At 39.5% G+C, this 26,372-nt stretch overlaps 2 protein-coding genes across 2 annotated transcripts in view; both read left to right on the top strand.

The window, feature by feature from the left end:
* The window catches only part of LOC127504736 (NACHT, LRR and PYD domains-containing protein 12-like), a 595,457-nt gene that overhangs the window by 464,813 nt on the left and 104,272 nt on the right, over window positions 1–26,372 (top strand). The window lies entirely within an intron of this gene.
* Window positions 1,727–6,505, top strand: LOC127505105 (peroxiredoxin-6-like). The gene is made up of 5 exons (XM_051880437.1): window positions 1,727–1,883; window positions 3,162–3,318; window positions 3,392–3,538; window positions 5,953–6,099; window positions 6,187–6,505. The coding sequence occupies exons 1-5, from the start codon at window positions 1,792–1,794 to the stop codon at window positions 6,343–6,345; spliced, it is 702 nt and encodes a 233-aa protein (XP_051736397.1). The 5' UTR covers window positions 1,727–1,791; the 3' UTR covers window positions 6,346–6,505.

Raw genomic sequence — 26,372 nt, 5'->3', positions numbered from 1 at the left:
CACAAATCAATCTTTCTAAACCACAACAGCCTCACAACATCTCCCATGACCAGACCAACATCATCAGTGAGAGTCTGATCAAGAAAACACACCATGCTTTATTGTTAAAAGCATTGTAAAAGACTGAAAACTTGACAGTGTTTTTTTTTTTTACAATCACTAGGACACATTTCTCAATATTTAGTTCACTTTTTCAAAACTCTTCAGGAGTTCTCCTCACCCAACAAACACACCTTGTCACTCATAACACAATTACCTAAAAAACACCAGGAGCATTATATAATGGTTTATTTTGTAATGTTTCTTTACAAAACAAGAATGACACGCTCTACTGTGCATAATTTTACTGCAGTTTGTTACATGATCCATGTTTACATTACAGTACAACATTATTCCTGAGTTTCTCCTGTTGTATAGATGGTAATGAAGCTTAAAGACTAACTGTGTTGGTGTTCAGCTACATCTTGTTTTGGTAGTATTTCATTTTTAGATTCAGAATATATTTCAATACGGTACTATAGAAATGTAGCAAACTGCCGTCTTATTCAGCTTTGAATCATGTTTGAACATAAGTTTAGTGGTTTTGAAAAGAGTAAGTCAAGGGGTCCTGTTTTTAACATGTTCAGCTTTCTTTAGTGTGTAATGTTGTAATATTCCTCAATTCCTGCCCAAGGCATGTGTAAAATAATGGGGCAGGGCCTGGTTAGTAATGGCTGCATCTGAAATCGCACACTTCCCCTACTATATAGTAGGTGAAAAACAGTGTGTGACAAAAGAAGTATGTCTGAATTCACAGTACTCTTAAATGAGTAGGCAAAAAGTACCCGGATGATCTACTACTTCCGTCGAGATTCTGAACTGTGCATATAATGGACGCTTTTCTATCCCATGAGGCCACGGGAGAGGATTTATGAATGGCAGTGAAGAGACACAGCTGATGCCGTAGGTCACATGATAATGACAACATGATGAATGTAGTACGTCTGGATTAATTCACACTCCACACATTCATACTATATAGAACATGTTTTAACTGTCATGAAGTAATTACTTATTCAAAATAAGTTCCTACTCAAGAGAGTCTGTGATTTTAGACGCAGCCAGTTTATTAAAACTGACGGTTATGGTAAGGGGCGGGACATTTCCCAAACACCAATCACAACACACTGCTCCAGCCGACCAATCAGAGCACAGTGTGCTTTTCAGAAGGAGGGGCTTCATAGAGACAGGAAGTAAACAGAGTGTTACTGACAGACTGGGAAGAGAGGAGCTGAACAATGGAGAATATGAGGAAAATAATCAACATTCAAGCAGGAAAACCTGCTCTAGTAGAGCACAAAAACAACATCAGGACTTTGTAAAAGGGCAAAATAGGTACACTTTAAATGTAAAAATCGGCCTGTAGGTTCATAGAGTTTTGCTGTTTGTGTCTAAGTTATAAAACCATCACATCATCTGAAATATGTCATCATTGAATGTGCCAAAACAATGATAAATGATCCACAGTTTAGTCCACATAGACTGATGCTGTGATCACTGTGAGAAGAGCTTTGAAACAGTGACATTAGTATTGAGAAACTGGTGCTGGTCCAAGGGATTGGAAAAAAACTGTAATGTGTGAGAAAAACTCCAGTAAATCACCATACGTGTAGAGAAAAAAATGCTTGCAAATCAAGTGCTCTCTCAGATCCTCCCACACACCAAACCAAACCACACTTCCCAACATGCAACAGACAGAGAGAGAGAGAGAGAGAGAGAGAGAGACAGAGAGAGAGAGAGAGATGCTGCAGGATGCCGGGGATGCTGTTAGGAGACATCGTTCCCAATTTTGAAGCCGATTCCACTTTTGGCAGATTGAAGCTGCATGATTTTCTCGGGGATTCGTAAGTGATGAGATCATGTGTACTTGTGATATTTTTGTTTGTTATTTGTGTTGTTCATCATAGATTACAATACAACAGTTTTATTCTCAATAGTCACTTCCTGAGGTCACATCTAACAATATTCCCCTCTTTTCTCTCCTCCTCTGTGTTCTTCTTCTTATTCAGTATTGGTTGTTTGTGAATTGTGTGGATTGGATATAAGACACGTTTCTCTCGTAATGTCCTCACAATGGACAACATGTGTGAGTCAGGCAGCTTTGATAAACCGTACATGGTCAAAGCCGTTGTCTGTTCCTGTATGGTGACTGTGTTTGTAGGTCAGGCTGTCGTGACGCCACTGTTACCATCTCTTCAGTTACACCAAAACACTGACAGAGTTTGACACACATAAAGAGCAGAGTCGACAAAAACACTCTTTGTTTGAACGCTATTTTAACGCTGAGCACAGGCTTTGCCATGGCTAACAATGTTGAGCGGTTTTCCCACCATTGTTTTTCCAGTGTTCTGACCCTTGGACTGTGAACAATTCTTGCTGCCTGTCTTTTTGACCCTGATATTTACCTGAATATTGACTCTGTTTGTTTGCTGCCTGCCCCGATACTTTGCCTGTTATGACCTTATTGCTGATTTGCCTTTACTGCTGCTTGTATATCTGTCTGTTTTCAACCCCTACTGCCTGTTTACTGTTGGTGCTATTACTTAATAAACCACATATGGATCTAAATCCCAGTTCCCTTGAGTCCTCGTCACACTCTGAGTGTGTATAGTTATCTTTGTGAGGACCACATTTAGACCATCAGAGTAAGAACAACGTGAGTAACCTTTTGGCCGGTCCTCACTTTCTCTTTGAAGGTCAAGACTTGGCTTTAGGGTTGAGGTTAGCGTAAGGGTTAGGCACTTAGTTGTGCGGTCAGTGATATCAGACCCTTTTATGCTGAATGTTTTGCTAGAGTTAGACACCCAATGATTCTGAAACCTAACGCAAATAAATGTTAAAATGTGTATATGATTCTTACTCAGTTATGTATTTCTGCCACAAGAAAAGAAAATCATGCTTTGCTAAATCATAAGTCATAATTCTAACATACTAAGTCATATTTATGAGATAAAAAATCTGACTTTTCATCTGATAAATATGGCTTAGTATGTCATGATTTCAACTTTTTAAGTCATAATTAGAATTGACCAAAGCATGATTATTTTCTCTTATGTGGCAGTAATGGGCTTCCACAGTCATGCCATTCCCCATGAGTGAACTGAGTTTATTTCCTCCATCAGCTGGGGCGTCCTGTTCTCTCATCCTCGAGACTTCACTCCTGTCTGCACCACTGAACTCGGCAGAGCAGCTCAACTCAGTCCAGAGTTCAGCAGACGCAACGTCAAGCTGATCGCGCTCTCCGTCGACAGCCTCGAAGACCATCACAGCTGGAGCAAGGTTCGCTTCTTTCAGTCTGAAGTGTGTCTCTCTGTATGACGTGCTGCTAATGAGTCTCCACGGATGATTTCAGGACATCATGGCTTACAATAACGCGGAGGCCGGAAGCGAGTTTCCTTTCCCAATCATAGCTGATGATCGGAGGAATCTGGTCGAGATGCTGGGCATGCTGGACCCGGAGGAGAAGGATCAGACCGGGATGCCACTCAGCGCGCGATGTGTAAGTGCACTGCACGCATGAATAAAGCTTCAAAAATGTCCAACAAGAGAATGTTGTGGCCTACAATAGTAGCTGACATTACTGTGATCTACACAACATACCTGAACAGAGTGTAAACCTTGTTTTGTGTTTGACATTTTTGCAGCAATAAAAAAGTAGGTTACACTTATTGAAATTGGACACGGGTAAGGTTGGGGGCAGGTTGTCACGTCCACGCCCAGCTATCCCTACAAATACACCCAAATTCTAACCACAGACACAATCAAGGACTCAATAAAACCCTGCATTTCCAATCAGTCAGTGTCTGGTGTCCAGAAGCATACAGACTCTTGTTTGTTCTGAACTTACCTCTCAGTACTATCTCCATTACTGATCTCCATCATTGTCTCCATCATTGTCTCCATCTTTGATCTCTATTGTTGATCTCAATTGTTATCTCCATCGAAAAGGTCCTGTAAAGGCATTATAATTATATCTTGTCTACGTGTCAAACCTGCTTGTGAAAACCTACTTATTCATCCACCAGCAAGCAGCTGTTTCATCTGCACCAAGGACGTGACTCTATCACAGATTATGAGTTACTTAGACTGTGCAAAAAATTAATCCTCACCTTTGTTCACCACCGTGACCCTTACTGCTGCTGACCTCTCTATACCAGCTCTTGTCGACTCCAGGTCAGCTGGCAGGTCAGCTTCATCTCCGGGGCTTTTTTGCCACCAGCTCCACCTTCACAAAAAGAGCTGTAAAACCTCATTCTCGATCCACTCTCTAGTCAGAAACCCCTGAGCCGACGTCTCATTCGTCATCTGCACACTGAGAACATCATCCTCCTGGTTCTGGAGAAGTCGACAGCTGAGATCATCCTGGGCCGCCCGTGGCTCATCCAGCACTCATTGGTATTATCCTGGTCAACCAGAGGCGTTCTGAAGTGGGGTAAAGACTATTTCCCTGGATGTTTCCCTAATCTTCCTCATCCCCTATTGACTCCAGAAATCCATGAGACCTCCCATTTAATAGTTGGGGCCACAACCAACAAAAGCCCTGCCAGTCTAACATCCATAGAGATCCCTCCTGAATACTCCCACTTCAGCGTCTTCTGCCACCAACAAGCCTCTTAATTGCCATCCAACCCACCATGGGACTGTGCCATCATTAAGAAAATCTACCCGTTGTCTGTCCCTGAACAGAAGGAAGCGCTACTTCAGGGTTACATCCACCCTTCTACTTACCCTGCTGCTTCAAGCTGCTTCTTCACAGTCAAGAAGGATGGAGGCTTGCTATAATGCATTGATGACTGGGCTCTAAAAAACAACACAGTGAAGTATCCACTCCACTTCATCCTGCATCCCTGAAAAGAAAAGCAGCTGTCTTAGCGAAACTCAACCTTCACAGCGTCTACAACCTCATTCAGATCCAGAAGGGGGGAGAATGGAAGTCCTCTTTCGTGACTCCTACAGGCCACTATGAATACCGGGTCATGCCTGGTCAACACCGCTTCTTTGTTCCAAAGGTTTATGAATTAGTTATTCCGGGAGTTCCTCCACCATTTTTTCTTGGTCTACATCAGTGATATCTTGGTGTACTCCTAGAACCAGACCAAACATCATCACCACGTAGGGCTGGTGTTGGAAAAGCTGAGGGAGTACCAACTGTTTCTCATTCCATCAGACTTCCATCCAGTTCCTGGGCTAAAACAACAGCTACAGTCTCCTAACAGCCTCGCTCACATCTCTCCCCAAAGGCAAGCCCAAGTCTCTGTTCTGGCCCCCAACGCAGCCAACACTTTCCAATGACTCAAAGAGGCCTTTACATCTGCTCCTATCCTCGTTCACCTGGATCCCGAGCTAGGGTCCATACTGTACCAGCAGCAGGAGAAGTCTGAACAGCTCCATCCATGTGTCATATGCCTTTGGAAGGAGATTGACACCGCCCACAGAAGGTGTGGCTCTCCACCCAAGACATCTGGATGCTCCTCCCATGCAAAAAAAAAAAGATGCAGGTGTTTTTAGAATATAAGTACAATGTAAAAACATGTACTGTATGTACCCAACAAGTGAATTTTATCACATGATTAATTTAAATGTTATTAAATAGTAGTTAAAGACACTTGATATAAAGTTTGAACAAACAGTAAAATAAAATAAAAAACTGAATGTTAGAGCTTAATGACGGCAGACAACACAATTAGTGTAGAACAGAGAAAATGGAATGAGATCACTCACTCGTCTTCCTGTGATGCTGTAGGGATGATGCCATTTCCTGGGTATTTAAGCAGCATTTCAACCGGCTTTGCTTGTTTGGTGGTTTACTGTATAAGATATCAGTTTAACATAACTGAAAAGGTTGGGACATTGGTTTGGACAGAGCCATCACCTGCACTAATTGATTTCTTAACATGTTCATTTGTCATTCAGGTATTTGTGATTGGTCCAGATAAGAAGCTGAAGCTGTCCATTCTCTATCCTGCAACAACGGGACGTAACTTTGATGAGATTCTCCGTGTGGTTGACTCTTTGCAGTTAACGGCACACAACCGTGTGGCCACACCTGTGGACTGGCGGGTGAGACATGTCAAGTCCAGTCTGTTTGTAGTCTGTTCCTGTCATCAGTGTGTAATAAGTGACGCTCACATCTGCTCTTGTTCGAAGCCTGGAGACAGTGTCATGGTGCCGCCCAGCATCCCTGAGCAGGAGGCCATGACGCTCTTCCCCGCTGGAGTTTACACCAAAGACCTGCCCTCGGGGAAGAAGTATCTGCGCTACACACCACAACCAAACCCCATCAGGAGTGAATGTACAGACGGCTGATGTATGTGTATGACAGTGATGCCGTGTGATGACAGCAGCTGTTCAAAAACACCAGAGCTGTTTCAAATGAAGATGCAAAGTCCTCACAGGGTTTTTTTTGTAATGTTCATGTTGCAGTTAAACTTAATTTTAATAATAATAATAAAAACGATACAATTCTAATGTGTATTTTTATATTTGCAATGTAATGGATGTTTTTTTTTTTGTATGCATTTTATCAAGTAATCTATTCCAAAATAACTATAAGAACATATTTGCAAATTACAAGTATATTTTTAAATTGTAGTTCAAGTATACAAGCAAACATGAGTTTAATTCATCAATAAAGCTGCAGAAATCAGTGACGTCATCATCCAGCTCAGTTCAGTTCTCATCTGATAGAGTCAGTGCAGTCAAATCAATAATATTGCTGAATATTACATCTCCAACTAAGCAAGCCAGAGGCGACACACACACACACACACACACACACACACACACACACACACAATAATAATAAATCATGCAAAATTGATTTTTAAAAAGACTTTTATTGCTCTGAAATGCATATTTCAACAATGATTCCAGTTTTGGTTGAACACAAAAGTGGTTTTGACAGGTTTTATCTGGTGATATTTTCCTCACTCCTGCTCATTTGTGTAAAATACCTGTACAGGTGTAAACGGCTGAACACATGATGTTCAGCTAAAGGACAGATTCATGAAAATCTGGTGTTTTTGGTCATTTGAAGCAGTTTTTATGTCAAGACTCTTCTAATGTTTAATCTGTGTCAAACTCCATCATCCTCCATCAGCGCCACACACTCCTTCTGATGATCATAAAGACGCAGAAACACGGCGTACTTCCTTCTGTAAAAGCTTTACAGAGACGAATATTCATTCTTACTAGTACAGGAGAGAAGGAGTGCTGATGCAGGAAACATGAGCTCAAGAATCCTGATTTATGATAGTGTATTAATGCTATATTATGAGAAACATCATTGAATGGTACCTTTCTAGCTCAGGGTTTGGTCTGACGACATGCCCGATTCTGGTCATCTTCTTCATTGCTTCCTAAAAAGAAAGACAGAATGTTCCTCAGGGTCACTCTGTTGTCATGAGTAGATGTGTGTGTGTGTGTGTGAGTGTGTGTGTGTGTGTGTGTGTCGGGTGCAGTGCTGTACCTGTATGGAGCTGCAGTCAGATGAAGCACAGGCTCCGATCACAGCAGATCCCAGCAGCACAGCCTCTGGTTCGGCCGGCAGGACCACCGGCAGCCCTGAAACACACACACACACACACACAACCTCACGTCCAGCGTCTGTATGCGCACATCTGAGACACTGCACTTCATCATTAAATGTGTTTTTAACACCAATTGTTAGTGGATAACACTGTCAAAAGTTATTAAAAATACAACAGTGTTCATATATGAATATATCCAATGCACAAATGTAAATGGCTGTGCAGTTATTTGTGCATTAAATTACATCAGTCACATTTACAGTGATCTTACAAAACCATCTATAATATATGTGTTGATTTCATTGCATGTGATGGTGAACTGCAGCGTGCATTTGTGGAAATCTTTAACAGGCGGTTTATGACCCTTGACCTTTCTACATCCTCCACTAACTAACCACAAACAAACAAACACAAATCAGACTGACTCATGTTAGTTGTCTGGTGACGTTCAGTCATGTGACGTCAGTGTATCAGCTGGTCTCTACACTGAACACACACTACACAGGTCAGTGACACACAGATGAAGCGCACTTACCCGTGATGTTAGCGTGTGTCTGTACGAACAGAGCGTTCTTGCTCAGCCCCCCGCACAGGAAGAGGGTTGTGATGTCATGTCCTGCCTCTCTCATGGCATCTATGATGTGTCTGGTGCCGAGCTTCAAACAACAGAGACACATTCACACTGTAAGACGTGAACACTTGGTTAAAGGATCATCCATGTGTGTGTGTGTGTGTGTGTGAGTGTGTGTGAGTGTGTGTGTGTGTCTTACAGCGATGGCCTGAAGAGTTGCGAGATACAGCAGAGCCAAATCATCCAGCGTCTGTGATAAAGTGAGTCCAACAACCTGCACAAACCAGCAGGATCTACATCAAACATATATCTACTACAGTAAAAATGAGTTATAACAGGTAAATCTTTTGTATCTGTAATCACAAACATCTTAATGCTCCTAATAATAAGCTTCATGTTCTTATTTTGTGATTTGGGGTAACATGTTCAGTAAGATCTGTAATGAGCACAGCGTTCGTCACCGAGCCCCGTGACGTCTGGTCGGCCAGAGGAGAGCGGTTGCCGTGGAAATCAGGCCAGATGTGCAGGCCGGCCGTCAGCTGCTCCAGATGTGCTGCGTCTCCAGACATGTGCTGCAGATGGAGGTTCAGGCAGGAGTAAACGTGTTTCCCACTGCAGAGCGAAAACACAGCCATCAGACTGAGTGAGATCACAGAGACGGCATCAGAATCACTGACGGTCACCTCTTCTCCGCCCGCTCTCTCAGCTGACTGGACGCCGCGTGTCCCTTCACCACATGGTCCACCTGAAAGATGTTCATATATTTCCATGTAAATCATCTGTATATATAGTGTATGATGTGTTTACTGTAATGTGTGTAGCGCTGACTGTCTGGAACCAAGGACATCATGTCTCTGTTTCAAACCCTAGTAAACTGTGTTTCTGTCTACATTCTCAAGCAGCAGCGAAACACACAGCATGAAACACAACGTCATAAATGACTGAAACTCTGAGCGTCAAACAAACACAGATCGCACAGGAGACTCGACTGACGAACGAGTCGAACAAGAATAAAAACAGTGAACACACAACTATTCACAGTTTCCTTCCATATTAAAGACACATGTGACTGAATGCTCTGCTCTCACCAGTCGTCCCGTGGCGCTCTGTCCCCCCTCATTAAGCCACAGTCCCGGCAGCATGGCGGACAGATACGGGCCCCAGACCCCGGGGACGAACAGCGGCTGTGTGCTCACCTGAGAGAGACAGACACACGCTGACATCATCAGTCACATGCTCTGAACACACACACGTACAGGAACTGAAGCTCACAGCCATGTGACATGAGGACGTCCCACATATGACAGCCATACGGGACGTGACCGGTTGCTCTTCACAGGGCAGCTGGTGTCCCCTCACATCGGCCCCGATCACCCCTACAGGACAGAGAAATCACAGAAAACATTTCATTTACTTCAAGGCAAGACTGAATATAGAGTTAAAATGGATCTCACTGTACTTCCCCAGTTGTTTAATCAAAGTACATCAAAACAACTGTTTTGTATTATAAGTTATCTGAAAAGTTGTTTAAATGTAAAGTGCAGATAATGGAGTTATTGTCTTTTATAAGAAAGAAGTGATTCTGAACTGAATCGAGTCGTCAGTAATTCAGTCTCACTTCCTGCTGAACCTACGCAGGTTTGTAACTAATTTGCATAATGCCACGCCTCTGGTCTTCATTGGCTGAACAGCGTCTCTTTGCCCCGCCCTCAATCACTGTAGTTGTATCTGAGACTGGAAGAGTTTGGTTCGTGTTGTTCGTGTCGAGAAGACGCTGTTTTCTGCTGCCAAAGCAAATCCACTTTGATGAGATTGATACGGTAAAACCGACGCCATCGTTACTGTTCGTATCACTGTGAATCCAGAGCTGAGATCCTACAGGAGTCCCTGGACAACACGTCTGCTCACCTGCAAACAAAACCATTATCAGTCAAACACAACCAGCTGAACACACACAGACACCCGAGCAATACTCTCTCCCACCGATCTTAGAGTAGCTGTTCTCCATCAGGTCCTCCCGGCCGACGGCGCTCCAGAAGGTGTCGTCCCACCCTTCAGACGGGGAATACGTCCACTTACAGACCAGAGTACACAGAGACCTGCGTCAGGAGAGCAAGCTTTATTAATGTTAAAAACAGTGTGGATAACTGATGCAACTATCTTTTATATCTTGCATTAAACAGGTCATGATATGAACAATATGTTTGTTCGGAGCATTTGACTGCAGATTGTTTTGTAAACGAGGCACGTGTGATGGATCTGACAGCAGCTGCATCACAGACCGTAAGTAAATGATTTCATAATGCTTTGTCTGTAAATGATGGTTTTATATGGATAATGATTTCAAAACACTGGTGCGTTTGAGTCCTCCTCTGAATTTCGTATTTATGAGTTGGGAATTTCTAATGACAACATCAAATGCGTTAAAGTCACTCTGGTCAGAGCAAGATGGTGATGGACCTTTTTTTACAAAAAATTCAGCAGGATTTTTTTAAACTCTGAATAAGTTTTTGCTTTTTATGTTTTTATTCAGTTTATGAAGGTGCTGTACATTTAATTTATCATAATTGTACAGCAGCATCAGATTTTTTCAAGCAACTTACTAATTTAATTACTATCAGTCCAGAAGCTGCATCTATTGTGTCCACTATATTTGCTCACTGACGCCGGCCACTCAGAAACTCTGGGATTAATCAAAGTTCTGAGTCTCCCACTTTTAATTACAACTTTTTGGTGGCAACTATCCGACATGACCTGATCGCATCATTACTCGAGAGCAATGACGTCAACCAATCATAATAGAGGCCGTTTACAGACAAGCCTTAATAACAGATTGTTTCACACAGAGGGTTGAAAATAACATACACAGTAGTGACCAAAAGAAGAATTTCAATATCTTCACCCTTTATTCAAATAATATTCAATTCAATTCAATTCACATTTATTTGTATAGCGCTTTTCACGATACATATCGTTTCAAAGCAGCTTTACAGAGAATGCATATCAACATTACAATTTGGAGACTGCAGTTAGCTAATAATGTAATAATTTAGGCGATTAACATACAATCACTGTTAGCAATGTAATTGGAGGTAGAAGCAAAGAGCTCCTGGAAAAATGAATTACATATTAACAATAATTAGGATTTATAGAATGTGAATGTGCGTGTTGATCCAGATGTTGCATCTTCTGAAGTCATCGCAGGAGTTGGCGCCGTCTCTTCCAAAGTTTTAGTCATCTGAGGTCTTCTTAAGAGGCTGGATCCAAACTGAAACTGATGTACTCTCTAGTCACCTCGGGACGGGCGTCCCGAGGTAAAACAGAAAAGCAAATGGAGAATAATTAGCATAGCTGCTGTTCATAACATTAAGCAAAGATAGTCATGTGCAATTGATCTGATATGAGATGGATTATGTGAATGCTTGGCTGAAGAGATGTGTCTTTAATCTAGATTTAAACTGGGTGAGCGAGTCTGAGCCCCGAACATTATCAGGAAGGCTATAATATCAAAGATGTTTTAATCATATTGCATGGCTGTGCTTGGAGTCGATTGTTTCTTTTGTGATATTAACGCAATGAAACCTGCAAAATTGTGTGACATAATTTTTGTCCAGGCTGTCAAAGAAATGATCAACACATGCAAAAAACAAGACAGAACAAATGAAATATTAATAGCTGATTATGTTGTATTCAGTGTTTGCTTTTTCTTGCCAACTTTTTGTTTTTCTAAGCATTTTTTTCAAAAGTAAAACAAAACCTGTAGCTGTAGTTTGAATTTTTGAAGTTTAGTGTTTTGTTCTTCCATTATATGTAAAAGTTTTCAAAAAAACAAAATATTTGTATTGATATAAAAACTTGTAGGGCAACAACAAATATCTCCTCCAGGCATCACTTTTGGCCACTGTTGTATATTTGTTTTTGTTTACAAGTGAATCTCAAGGAGAATATTAAAATAATTGTAAAAATCCACATCATGACCGCATGTCTAAAGTGGTTGAAGTGATCATCTGATTTAAACAAAGTCATTTCAGAGCTTCATATATACTAAACATCAGTGGAAGCATGAAAAAAGCAACACAAAAAGAGCTTTTGCCTTTACAACAGCGTGCATAATGATTATTTTTTACCACAATTGTTGCAACTTTTACCATAAGCTGGTGTCACGATCACCGTCTGTTCCTGTCAGTTCCTGGACTCCATTTCCCATAATCCTCCCTTCCAATCACGTGCACACTCCACACCAATCACCAATTGCCACACACACCTGCAGATCATTACCTGGACTATTTAAGACACACACACACACACACACACACCCTTTGTGAAGTCTTGATTTGCCTTGGTGATCATTTCTGAGCGTTTTCCCGTGGACTGTTACCTGTTATCGTTTGGACTGTTTATTCTGTTTATTCCCTGCGACCCTTTGCTGCCTGCCCTGATCTCTGCCTGTTTCCTGGACTGTGATTGTTTGCTGCTTGCCCTGATCCTTGCCTGTACACTGACTCTGTTTGTCTGCCGCCTGCCTCGACCATTGCCTGTCCCTGTTTATGCCTCTGCCTTTGCCCTGTCTGCTCTGTAAGTTCTCTTAATAAACAGCTGCAAATGGATCTACATTCTGTCGACTCATCATTACAGCTGGACATTTTCTCAGTGGATGCTGCATCTCAGAACGATCACATGTTCTTTGATGTTTATCAGTTTCCATCCTGCTTCCAACTTCCATTTCTTACCGATGCTCAATATATTTCATCCAAAGTGATCAAAAGTTTTATTGCAAACTGAAGGAAAAATGTTGCATCTGAATGTGTTTTTATGTAGATAGGACTTTTTTTTTCTTCTTTTTTTGTTGTGGTTGGTCATTTATATTATAGGCTATTGTGAAAAAGAAGTGCCTCTTGACATCTTGGAAGTTCAGGCCAGCAGGGGTGGATTAAGGTGGTCAGGGGCCCCTAGGCTGCTCTTTGTGTGAGGCCCCCCTTAATCATCATGCTTTCTTGAAAAAATGTATTTAGTGTCATACATGGTACACAGGCAAATATTAAGGTTAACTGCACACACATTGAGACAGCCAATACTACAGATACTACTATTTCTTTTTTTGTAAACTAATAAATGATGTAATTAACAACACTGCTGAGTTTTCATTCATGGATAATAGTAATTCACAAGTTCACATATCCATATAATTAAATAGAGTAAAGTTATGTGTATTTGGCGTGCTGTCTGGGGAGAGGGCTCCGAGCTCAGAATTTTGGCCTGAACCCAGAGTACTGCCCCCGGTGTGGTGAAAGTAGATAGAAGTAGGAGTGAGGAGATGGGGTGGAGGAGGGATGCTGATAAACTCTCAGATGAACAGAGGTACGTCTGCTGAATTTATACCTCTTGACATTGGTTGAGTTGATTAACTGAATGCTCTCCACCTGTGCTAATTAGGTTAATTATCTGAACTTGCTCCTCCCGAACTTTCTTAATAAAACATCATTTAAATTGTTTCTCCTTTGGCTTTTTTTGCCCAATGGAAAAGAGGATCGTGTGACAAGTTTGACATTATAGCTGTGTCCCAATTCAGGGTCTGCAGCCTTCGAAGTGCATGAAAGGGGCGGGGCTTTGGAGTGGAGGAAGGTCTAACTGAGGTGCGGGGTTGCCAGGTCTGCACAACAAAACCATTCCAAAAGTAGCGTAATCACGGCTACAGTGTAGCCCAATTTCAGACGTGGCAACAATGAGCCGAGCGCATGCATTTTAAAAAGGGAAAGGGATGCAGATTGGATGGACCCAATATTTCCTCTTTCTTTTTCTCTTTTTAAGAAGAGAGAGGACAACTAAATCATGTTCACTGCTTGAAGACTCCATTTTGTATTGTTTTGTGAATTATTTCACAATAGATTCATTAATATTGGACTCAGTGTGCAAGGTCTCTGTGTGTGATGAATTTTTAGGATCACGAATTCGAAAAAACGCATGCGAAAATTTCAGAGTCAGTGTGCAAAGACCTATTATACCCCTTTTAACAAGATGTAATATAAGTCTCTGGTGTCTCCAGAATGTGTCTGTGAAGTTTCAGCTCAAAATACCCCACAGATCATTTATTATAGCTTGTCAAATTTGCCCCAATTTGGGTGTGAGCAAAAACAAGGAGGAGGAGGAATGGGAGGGGTTGATGGGATCCATGTTTTGGAATGTGGGGCTCTGGCTCCACTTACTTTTGTCACGAATGTGGCTCCCTCGGCCCTTCCTCCGGACCGCCGGAGGGAGCCATCACCGGAATACTGATCAGTTCTCATTCGGACTACGTTTCCCATGGGCCCTCATTCCTGGGACTGATTGCACACACACCTGCACCACATCACACTCACACTATTTAAGACACACACACATCGCAAAGTCTTGATTTGCCTTGGTGATCATTTCTGAGCGTTTTTCTGTGGACTGTTTACCTGTTATCGATTGGACTGTTTATTCCCTGCGACCCTTTGCTGCCTACCCTGATCTTTGCCTGTTTCCTGGACTGTGATTGTTTGCTGCCTGCCCTGATCCTTGCCTGTACCCTGATTTTGTTTGTCTGCCGCCTGCCTCGACCATTGCCTGTCCCTGTTTATGCCTCTGCCTTTGCTCTGTCTATTCTGTAAGTCCTTTTAATAAAATAGCTGCAAATGGATCCACATTCTGTTGACCCATCATTACAACTTTATTAAATGGTCTGTGTTGAATTTCATTTTCCCCCCTTTTGTTGAAAAAACATTAACATTTTTCTCTTCAATTTTGACAATTGTAAATGGACCAAGCATGTCTGGGTCAATTTTTCCACTCTTTCTATTCTCCTGTCGCACATTCCTCAACAAAACTTTGTCTGCAACCACAAAGCTGTCCTCTTGTCCTCTTTCCATCTTTCACTTCTGCACTTTGTCCTGACTCGTTGTGATGTTCTGTTAGACAGCTTCCATCACTCAAACCCTCAGACAGTTGCTCACTGACAACCATGGCTTCCACTATATAACACTATATGAAAGAAACATTAAAAATGTTTAGTCCCAGACTAAAATTCATGTTTCAGTTGTTTTAATTAAAAGAAACTTGCACTGACATATCTTAAAATATACCTGCTGACCATTTGTAACAGACAAGAATTTTAAAGCTATGATGACCAACACAAAATCTGAATGGACCATAGATCTGTTTTGTATGTTCAAATATTGTATGGTTTGATTTGAGTTTGAGTTAATTTCTTTTACTCTTTCCCCTTTCTGAAAATATCTGTTACATGGCAGCCGTCGATTGAGTCAGCCCTGCAAACCTGTTGGTAGATACGCAGTGGACAGTGGAAATATGCACTCGTCCCAGTTGATGTCCCACCGGCAGAGAGGCCTTACCAGGGTCTCTGAAGCCCGTCCAGGTCCAGCAGCTCCACCAGGCTCTCCCTGCTCAGCTGAATGAAAGTGTACACAAATATGTTTTGTTCTGTTTTATGTACTGTTAATTGAAAATGTTATGTTGTTTTTCTGATGTTAAACCTAAGTTCTGTTGTAAATAGTTGTAAAAGGTACTTTAAGTAATGTAGCTATAGAACGATGTATTTAATGTAAAAACATTTAATTTACATGATGAAATGATTGTATATGTTGTAGATGTATAATGTTTCATGTAAAATTTTAAGTTGCATGAAAGAAATAAACAATGAACAGAACAGTTCTCTTTTATTTACACATGTGAACGTAAAAAAATTAACAGAAATTACTCCGGCTCATTTACAAATAAATTACATTACAAATATAATGTAGTCTATACAACTTATGCATTTCATTTTTAACTTACATCACAAAACTGTACAGAAATTAGGCTGTTTCATTGACAAAGTTACATTTAAATAATATTTATATGGATGTATTTTTATGTACCCATTTTATGTACTGTATTCTGTTCTTGAGAAAACTGGGAAAAAAGCGGCCTTTGAAGTGCGATTCACCGCGGCGCGAGGAGGACTGACGTAATTCAAGAGCGACTTCAAATGCACCCTCTCCGTTTCCACGTGGAATGAAGCGTCCATCTGTGGGTCTACACTATCCCACAATTCATTGCGTGCCAGTGACGAAAGGAGTACTGTGTGAATTCACATAAATGTAAGCAATGCCCCGGTTTCACCAATATGTAGCCTAATATCTAAATCAAACTGTAATATCTGTGATGTCCAAAACGTCAGTTTTTCATTAATACAATATTGTCTCTGAGATGGAGTGCAGTTGAATAAAATCCTAAAGTACTGCACTTTAAATTTAGACTTAAATACAGAGTAAATGTATAAATATGAATGTATATATTTTCACATTTAACGTTTCATTTAACATAAAAAACAAACAAGGTTAACTAATAGTTGCTAACGATATAAAACTAACATTACATAGTTTAACCATACATATTTTGGTCCAGTGTCCCGTCGTCGCTGGTAGTGAATCATGTCAAAACCCAACAGAAAGTCATAAAACTTTAAAACACACACACAAACGTCAACTGTCAGCTGTCTGTCACGTCTGGGATTGGGATACTTTTACACTTGTGCTGTGATTACGCTACTTTTGGGATGGTTTTGTTGCGCAGACCTGGCAACCCTCCACTCCAAAGCCCCACTCCTTTCATGCACTCCGAAGTGCGCAGCCCGAATTGGGACACAGCTAGTGTGTAGTGGGTCAAATGAAAAGCAGGAGTCATGAACTCAGAGAATTTACTGAAGACAAAGTGTTCAAATCAAGACATCAGATTCACAAGCAGATACACCTGAGCATAATGTACAATACAGACACTATTACTATAAGTATACAATTCAGTTCATTTAATTTATTATATGATTCTAAGAAACTGCAGTATGAATTATTATAGAGTTCTGTTAAGCCATTTGAATCATTTAGATATAAATAAAACATTATTTGAGACAATGTGCTCTTATAAATCCTAAGTCAATGCAAAATGATAATTTCAGATCAGTCATAAATCAGGATGAAACATTCCTGGAGTCCATTGGCATAATCACACCTGCATAACTACAAACAAGCCCTGCAATCACAACATCACAAGAACAAGCGTTCTTCCCTCTTCAAGGTTTAGTTTCATCAGGACCCACATCTTATCTTCATTCAACTGGAACAAAAACAAGAGGACAGAATACAACTTTCACACAGAATCTGACTGACAGATCTGTAAATATAGTGTCATTCGCTTCCAGTTATTTTTAGCTGTACAGAACAGCTCGTTCTGCTGTGATACTGCAAACTGGTGTTTCTTACTACGTTATTTTAATGTATTTTCTCAATTATAAACACACTGGTTTGTAGCGCAAACAGTTTTACAGTTTACTGCACTTTGATATTCTTCTCGTTAATAATAAATCGGAAGTCTCGCACATTCACAGAAAACACTTACTTCCGCTCTGACAAACAGGTCAGCGGTGATTTATGTCCAGGGAAGAGGATACCGAGGCGCCAGAGATGTTTGTACATGCAGGAGACATGAGATTATAAAAGAGTAAAATAAGGTATCTCTATGTTTTTATATAAAATACTTAGAGTTTTACTTCAAGTCTGATCGTCCACTGAAATAAAGACTTTGAAACTAATGTTCCATGTTAATATGGGCGAGGTTTCTGAGCGTGAACCGAAAATAAAGTAAACTGCCTTGAAACTGCATTAAATACGCAGGAACAGACACTGCGAAATCAAAGCTTTATTGTGCATACCAATGTATAAAACTGCTGAAACATAAGTTTATAATCTATGATCCGTGAAATATCGCATGTGACGAATCTGTGGTCGTCAAACATCTGCTGAAAATACAGGTAAACATATCTGCGTGCACGCGCATGTCCCAGTTATGATCCGTAACACCTGTTACTAATCCGAACCAGATCCGAACAGATGAAGAATCTTCCAGAAATTACAATCTTTTGAAGGTCACGGATGATAAAACATGAAGATTATTGAGAAAGGATTATTGAAAACGAGTTTATGAAGGTTTTTCCAATTTTTCCTTCCATTTTATTAGCCTGTTGTTTTTGTGAAGCGAAATCGAAAGTAGGAACCAGATATTTACAGCAGACATGTAGATGAAGACTAACGTTTTTTTTTTTTTTATTATTAAATTAAATATTTCAGTTCATATATATCAATTATGATTACTAGTTATTATACAGTATGACCATTATAATTCAGGTTACTTTTACTCAATCAGTTATTTTAGGATCATTTGAAAATAATGAATTCAACCATCATTGTGAACTTGAAGTAATGATTAAATTACAAAGGATTCAACAATTAATAAAGATTGGGTAAATATGATTGTACATTGATATTAAACTTCAATAGAAAATATAATAAATTGTGTTCAGTTTTCCAGCACAATGTAAATTTCTGTTCCCAAAAGTAATTCATATTTAATCCATGAATCAGTTAAACTCATTAATCTGAAATGATTAAGATCATTCAGTTATTTTATGTCAATATATTTGTTTGTAACTCACTTTATTTCATTCATTGTTTTTGCTGTTGTTGGTCACTCAGTATTCTTCATTATGTTCTTCAATAATTCTTCATCTCTGTGAAATGGTGTCATTTCCAGGTTGAGTGATTGATTGTGCTGATCTGTGTTCAGTGTCAGTTTATCTGAGCGAGGAAAGGACTCTCTCTCTAAGATGAGTCTCTCAGAGAAACACAGGTAACACTGCGTCTGTTTTCATTTTAAACTCTACTGGAGTTTGTGTTTTACTGTGAATAACAAAACTCTAGACATTGTTTTATATTTGTTTCAATTTTGAACTTCTTAAATTAACTCTGACATTGTCTATAAATCCCCGTCTGCTCTATAGACAATATCATTAATAATTTGTTAATTATTACCAAATACATGACTTTGGTTTTTTGGTCACTTAATTTAATTGAAGTTTGCTAACAAAACTGTGTCACACAGACATTTCTGCTCCATTTCTGTCAGTAAACAAAAACATGTTCTCTTAAATTAGAGTCAAGTATTTTTTTTTTAACATATTTAATCTCATTCATGTACAGTAAGTAAATCATTAATCCAGTGTGAGCCAGTAAAATACAATGATTGTTAACTATAAAACTGTAAATTGTGTGAGTGTGTGTATTTCTGTGGAGGATTAGATAAAGACACTGATGTGTTTCAGACACAGTTTATCCTCCTTTACTAAAGTGTTTCTCTCTGTTCTTTGTGTCATTAGTGTAAGATCAGACTCACATGTGTCCAGCTCTGTGTCTCTGAAGAGTGACCGGTCAAAAGATAATCCACCAAATTTCAGTGGGGAAAAACCATCATCTGATAAAAGGTATTTTGTGTGTTTACATTATATGGTTTCATTATTTGTCCTCAGTGGTGTATGTGACTGAACTTGACTAAATAAAACAATAATTCACAATAAAACTCAATTCCTGGGAACCTTATGGAGCTCATTCCAGTAACACAATTACACAGACAGCCACAAGGAGGCATAAATTCACTATGGAAAATAGATCATGCAAATAAACATGTATACAGGTGCTGGTCATATAATTAGAATATCGTGAAAAAGTTCATTTTTTTATTGTAAATTATTTTAAAAAATGAAACTTTCATATATTCTAGATTCCCTACATGTAAAGTAAAACATTTCAAAAGTTTTTTTTTTTTTAATTTGTTGATTAGAGCGTACAGCTAATGAAAGTCCAAAATCCAGTATCTCAAAATATTAGAATATTTACATTTGAGTTTCATTAAATGACCATCCCTACAGTATAAATTCTGGGTATCTTTTGTTCTTTGAAACCACACTAATGGGGAAGACTGCTGACTTGGCAATGGTCCAGGAGACAATCATTGACACCCTCCACAAAGAGAGTAAGTCACAGAAGGTCATTACTGAATGGGGTGGCTGTTTACAGAGTGATGTATCAAAGCATATTAAATGCAAAGTTGACTGGACGGAAGAAATTGGGTAGGCAAAGGTGCACAAGCAACAGGGATGACCGCAAGCTTGAGAATACTGTCAAGTAAAGCCGATTCAAACACTTGGGAGAGCTTCACAATGAGTAGAATGAAGCCGGAGTCAGCGCATCAAGAGTCACCACACTCAGACATCTTCAGGAAAAGGACTACCAAGCCACTTCTGAACCAGAGACAACGTCAGAAGCATCTTACCTGGGCTAAGGAGAAAAAGAACTGGACAGTGAACAGTGGTCGAAAATCCTCTTTTCAGATAAAAGTAAATTTTGCATTTCATGTTGAAATCATGGTCCCAGAGTCTGAAGGAAGACTGGAGAGGCACAGAATCCAAGCTGCTTGAAGTCTAGTGTGAAGTTTCTGAAGTCAATAATGATTTGGGGGGGCCGTGATGTCTGCTGGTGTTGGTCCATTGTGTTTTATCAAGTGCAAAGTCAATGCAGCCATCTTCCAGGAGATTTTGGAGCACTTTATGCTTCCATCTGCTGACAAGCTTTATGGAGATGCTGATTTCCTTTTCCAGCAGGACTTTAGCATCTGCCCACAGTGCAAAAACCACTTCCAAGTGGTTTGCTGACCATGATATTACTGTGCTTTATTGGCCAGCCAATATGCCTGACCTAAATCTATGGGATATTTTCAAGAGAAAGATGAGAAACAGTCGATCCAACAATATACAGATGATCTGAAGGCTCAATAGTGCCTCAGCAGTGCCACAGGCTGATCACTTCCATGCCACACTTCACTGATGCAGTAATTTGTGCTAGGAGCAAGTCATTTGCTGTAATATGTCCTGCCGATCAAGTATTGAGTGCACAAAAGAACATACTTTAAAGAACTTGAACTTTTCTGTTTTGCAAATCCATTTTTTGATTGATCTTAGGAAATATTCTAATATTTTGAAATACTGGATTTTGGACTTTCATTAGCTGTACGCTCTAATCATCAAAATTTAAAAAAAAAAACTTTTGAAATGTTTTACTTTACATGTAGGGAATCTAGAATATATGAAAGTTTCATTTTTAAAAATAATTTATAATAAAAAAACTTTTTGATGATATTCTAATTATATGACCAGCACCTGTATATCCAGGGGTGCACATAACTTTTTTTGGTCTGGTTCTCAAGGGAGCACCTGAAGATGCTGCTTGGTACTTTATTTGGCACACTTATCCTACAAGCTGTCGTCATCACTTTCCTCCTGACTGCTTTCCACACTATCTTATTTTCTCTCGAACGTTGTAGATGATGATGATGTTTTTTTATTTACATTATTAAGATTATTACATTTTACTTACATTAATGACACAGACAACAGCAGGAATATTATGCTGCTGCTGTCACCTTAAGAGCGAATGCACGGACCGAATATACTGACACACATCCGTTTTTTTCTCAACTGTTCACTTATGACATAACCGAAAGTATATTGCCGAGACGGGTATTTTGACATAATTTTGTGTGTATTGTTACATCATGGACGTATTGTTTTTTGTGTGTATACATTTATTGTAATGTATTGTTGTGTGTAGTACAATTCAAATTTGCTTTATTGGCATGACTTACACGATATTGCTAAAGCAGTGGCCATTACAATGAACAAATAATGATTATATAATGCATAAACATATAAATATACATACAAGAAAGAACAACAACAACAAAAAAAGAATAAGACAATGTAAAAAAAAAAAAAAAAAACTGTACATACATTAAGAATATTTCTGATTCTAGTTTTGTCCACTGGTTGCTGTCTCTCTTAGATTGTGGCAAGCTGTTATGTATTTTGCTGCTGTTGCAATCAATTTGCTGTTTTCTCCCAGAATATGATTTATTTTTTCTGTATTTGAAGATGCCATAAATTTTGGTTCTAGTAGCTGGAATTTAGTGAAATAGTCCGATCGAATGCTGAGATAGTGGTCACAGTGCAGCAGGAAGTGTCTCTCTGAGAGCACAGTGAACACAGTCTCTGGTCTCGCGGCTGCCATCTCTGCCTGTGCCGTCCTCTCTCTATAGCTAGGCTATGATCACTCAGCCTGTATCTGGTTAGGGTCTTTCTAACTTTGTTCTTTAACACAGCTAAGATATTCTGCTGGTTTGTAGTCTCTTTTTAGTTGTAAATAGAGTTCCATCTTTTTTTGTAATTTAGTGGCATCTTTCCAATAGTTGATGTAATTTTGTTTGTGTAATTGAACAATTTGTTTGGGCCGGACTGTGCTGTGTAGGTTTGGCTGTAGTTTCAGCACCAGCTGTGATAAGGCGCTCCTGATCAGGTTTTGCTTCTGACACTGTAGAGCTTCTGCCTGCTATGAGTTTGGATCACTGTATTTAAGGTGTTGGTAGAATTTCAGAGCTCTTTTTTTGGATGGTTATCAATAAAGGGTATTGTCCTAATTCAGCTCTGCATGAGTTGTTCGGTGTCGCTCTGTTTACTTTTAATATGCTTTTACAAATTTGGGTATGCAGAGTTTCAATTTCTTCTTTTTCCCATTTTGAGAAATCTTGGGTTTTTTGGGGTCCCCATACCTCACTGCCATATAGAGCAATTGGTTCAATTATTGCTTTTAGGATTTTCAGCCAGGTTTGGATTGGAATTTCATGTCGAATTGTATTTTTAATCATGTAGAAGACTCTCATTGCTTTTGCTCTCAGCTCTTTCACAGCCAGATTGAAATTCCCCATTGAACTCAGTTTTAGTCCCAGATAGGTGTATTCGTAGGCATGTTGGAGGACCTGGTTTCCTGCTCTAAAGGTGTATCTATTTTCCCTACACCTGGATCTGTTTTGAAAAATCATTATTTTTGTCTTTACTAGGTTAATTTTAAGAGCCCATGTTTGACTGAATGTCTCTATGATGTCGAGGAGTTGGTGTAGTCCCTCTTCTGTTTTTGACAGAATGACTAAATCATCTGCAAAGAGGAGACATTTAATTTCTGATTCAGTCAGGTTTGGGCCGGGGGCAGTCGAATTATTTAATGCTTTGGCTAATTCATTTATATAAATGTTAAATAGTGTGGGGCTCAATGGGCAACCTTGACGGACTCCTCGTTGTTGGGAGAAAAATTCTGTCCGTTTATTCCCTATTTTTACAGCACATGTATTGTTTTTATACATGGTGCTGATCAAATCAAATGTTTTCCCTCCAATCCCATTTTCCAGTAGTTTTAGGAAGAGTCCTTCATGCCAGATTGAATCGAAAGCCTTTTCAAAGTCAACAAAGCAAAGACTTTGGTTTTGTTTTGGTATACATGTTTATTAATGATCGTGTGGAGGGTGTAAATATGGTCAGATGTTCTGTGCTTGGGCTGAAATCCAATTTGACTTTTATCCAGGATTTTGTGGGTTTTGAGAAAGTTCTGCAATCTCATATTAATAATCAAACAGAATATTTTCCCCAGGTTGCTATTGACACATATGCCTCTGTAATTGTTTGGCTCAAATTTGTCTCCTTGTTTAAGGATTGGTGTAATCAGGCCTTGATTCCAGGTGTCGGGGAAATATCCTACACTCAAAACAATGTTGAATAATTTGATTATTGCGGTCTTGAATTTGTCATTGGTGTATTTGATCATTTAATATTCCATCAATGCCACATGCCTTGTTGGGTTTTAATGCATGTAGTCTATCTGTTAGCTCGTTTATTGTAATTGGGAAGTCCAGGGGGTTCTGATCGTCTTTAATTTTTTCTTTCAGGATTTCTAATTTGGTTTTTATTTCATTTTGAGCAGGATTTGTTTCAGTTGTTTTGTACAGATTTTCAAAGTGTGTCCTCCATATGTTCCCGTTTTGAATGGCCAATTCTTCCTGTTGTGGTCTATAGAGAGTGTTCCAATTGTTCCAAAAGTTACTGGTATTTATTGACTCCTCCATTGCTTGAAATAATTGTTCTGTATGCTCTTCCTTTTTTGCTCTTAGAGTTTGTTTGTAGACTTTAAGAGCTTCGTGATATTGATGGCGGAGTTCTTGATTGTCTGGGTCTCTGTGTTTTTGATTGGAAAGATTTCGTACTGTTGTTCTAATACTTTTACACTCAGTGTCAAACCACTTTTCGTTGGTGTTTTTTGGTTTCATTTTTGATGATTTTTTTCAAATTGCACATGGATGCTGATTGGTGGAATGTGTTGGTGATGTCATGTAGTGCCAGATTTATGCCTATTTTATTTTGTGGATATGTGTTAATTATAAATTTGTCCAATAATAATTTGATAGTTTGACTTTCTATTGCACTTTAATAATTTTCTGTGCTGTTTTTTGTCCACTTGTATGATTGTTTCAGCTTTAGTAAATGAGAAGGCTGTCTGTGTGATTCATTAGTTTGAGTTTGTTTTAGATATAATGTAATTTTACAGTGGTCTGACAGAGGTGTTTGAGGACTGATTGTGAATGCTCTGAGATGCACTGGGTCAATGTCTGTAATGAAATAATCTACAGTACTGTTGCCCAGAAATGAATTAAAGGTATAACAGCCAAAAGAGTCTCCCTGAATGCGACCGTTTATTATATATAGACCCAGTGATTGACAGAGTTCTAGTAGGCTTTTTCCACTTTTGTTTGTGAATTTGTCATAGTTATTTCTGAGGTGGTATGAGGGCAGAGGGTGGCTGGTGTTGGTAATATATTTGTCTCCCTGTGTGTTGACAAACTCTGGTTCAATTGAGTTCTAGCATTTAAATCGCCACATATTAACACATTTCCTTTTGTCTGGAAATGGCAGATCTCATCTTGTAGAATGGAGAAGGTTTCTTCATTGTAATAGGGAGATTCAGCCGGGGGTAAATATGTAGCACACAAGAATATGTGACGGTCTGTGGAGACAGTGTCTTTTTGGATTTTTAACCAAATGTAAAATTGTCCGGTTTTTATAGATTTGATTGAGTCTATGAGTTCTGTTCGGTACCATATCAGCATTCCCCCCGAGTCTCTGCCCTGAGTCACCCCTCTTAGTTTGGATGATGGTAGGACTATTTCTCTAAATCCAGTTGGGCAGCCAGTGGACAAATCTTTTATATTCCATGTTTCTTGTAGTATTATAATGTCAGAGTTCTGGATTTCTTTTTTGAAGTCTGAATGTTGGCTCTTAATACCAAAAATGGAGGACCTTAGTCCTTGAATATTCCAACATGTGATTTTTAAGGAATACGAGTCCATTATTTAACTGTTTTTGTTATTTCAAAACAAGACAAACATCAGTATATTGCTGAATTGACATATCAAGAAGAATATATTAAATATTATGATGCATCCAAGAATATATTTTAAAACAAACTGAGAATTAAGGTAAAATACATAAAATAAAAATCATATTCTTATTATATTTTTTCCCAAGAATATATTAAATAAAATGAGATTTCTAAGAATTCCTTTTAAAATAAATATATAAATAAAAGAAATATAATGCACACACATTCACGCATGTGTGCACACACACACACACACACACACACACACACACACACACACACACACACACACACAGAGTACATTTCTTTCTTTTTTCTTTTTTTTTTTTTCTCTTCTGAGTCACTAACCCATGAGGTGAGAGCACAGCAGAGTCAGCATGTGCTGGATGTTTCTGAGGTCTCTGGATGGAGATGAGGCCTGCTGGCTGTCGACTGTGCTGGTGTTGGAGTGGATCAGTGATCGGCTGACTGCTTCAGCGTAGCTCTGGCTGTCCGAGTGCTGCTCCTGCTGATGTTCATGTGAATGAGAAGGCGAGGAGGCTGCAGGCCTGGTCATGTGAGGTTTTCCAGGGGGAAACCTAGAGCCTCTCATTGGGATTCTCTGCTCAGAGTTGAAGTGGTGGAAGGGGGCGGTGATTTGAAGAGTGTCCCTGTAGTGGTTCTATGGGGTGTCCATGTGATTGCTGTTGTGTGTTGGAGTTGCGGTTCAGTGTGATGTCCTTCAGGGTCTTTGTAAAGATGGGGACTGCCCTTCTGTGGAGATGGACATGGTCGTAAAGACTGCTGAGATTCAGAGTGGGGTGCTGAGCCAGGTATACGTTGGGCTTTAGGTCTCTCTCTCTCTCTCTCTCTCTCTCTCTCTCTCTCTCTCTCTCTCTCTCTCTCTCTCTCTCTCTCTCTCTCTCTGGCAGTGCCGCTTGATTGGGTAGATTGTTGTATTTCATTTATAATTTCCTTTGTCAGGTAAGCTAGCATTATTCTAAACCCTTTAGTTAGTTCTCCTTTTGTTTGTTGTTTTGGCCTAGACCCCCTTCCGAAGAAATGCTTCTGTTAATATTTGGTTTTGAAAGAGAA

The sequence above is a fragment of the Ctenopharyngodon idella genome, chromosome 2, assembly GCF_019924925.1.
Source record: "Ctenopharyngodon idella isolate HZGC_01 chromosome 2, HZGC01, whole genome shotgun sequence".
Classification (NCBI taxonomy): domain Eukaryota; kingdom Metazoa; phylum Chordata; class Actinopteri; order Cypriniformes; family Xenocyprididae; genus Ctenopharyngodon; species Ctenopharyngodon idella.
The sequence above is the reverse complement of the archived record's forward strand: the minus strand, read 5'-3'. Positions and strand labels throughout refer to the sequence as shown.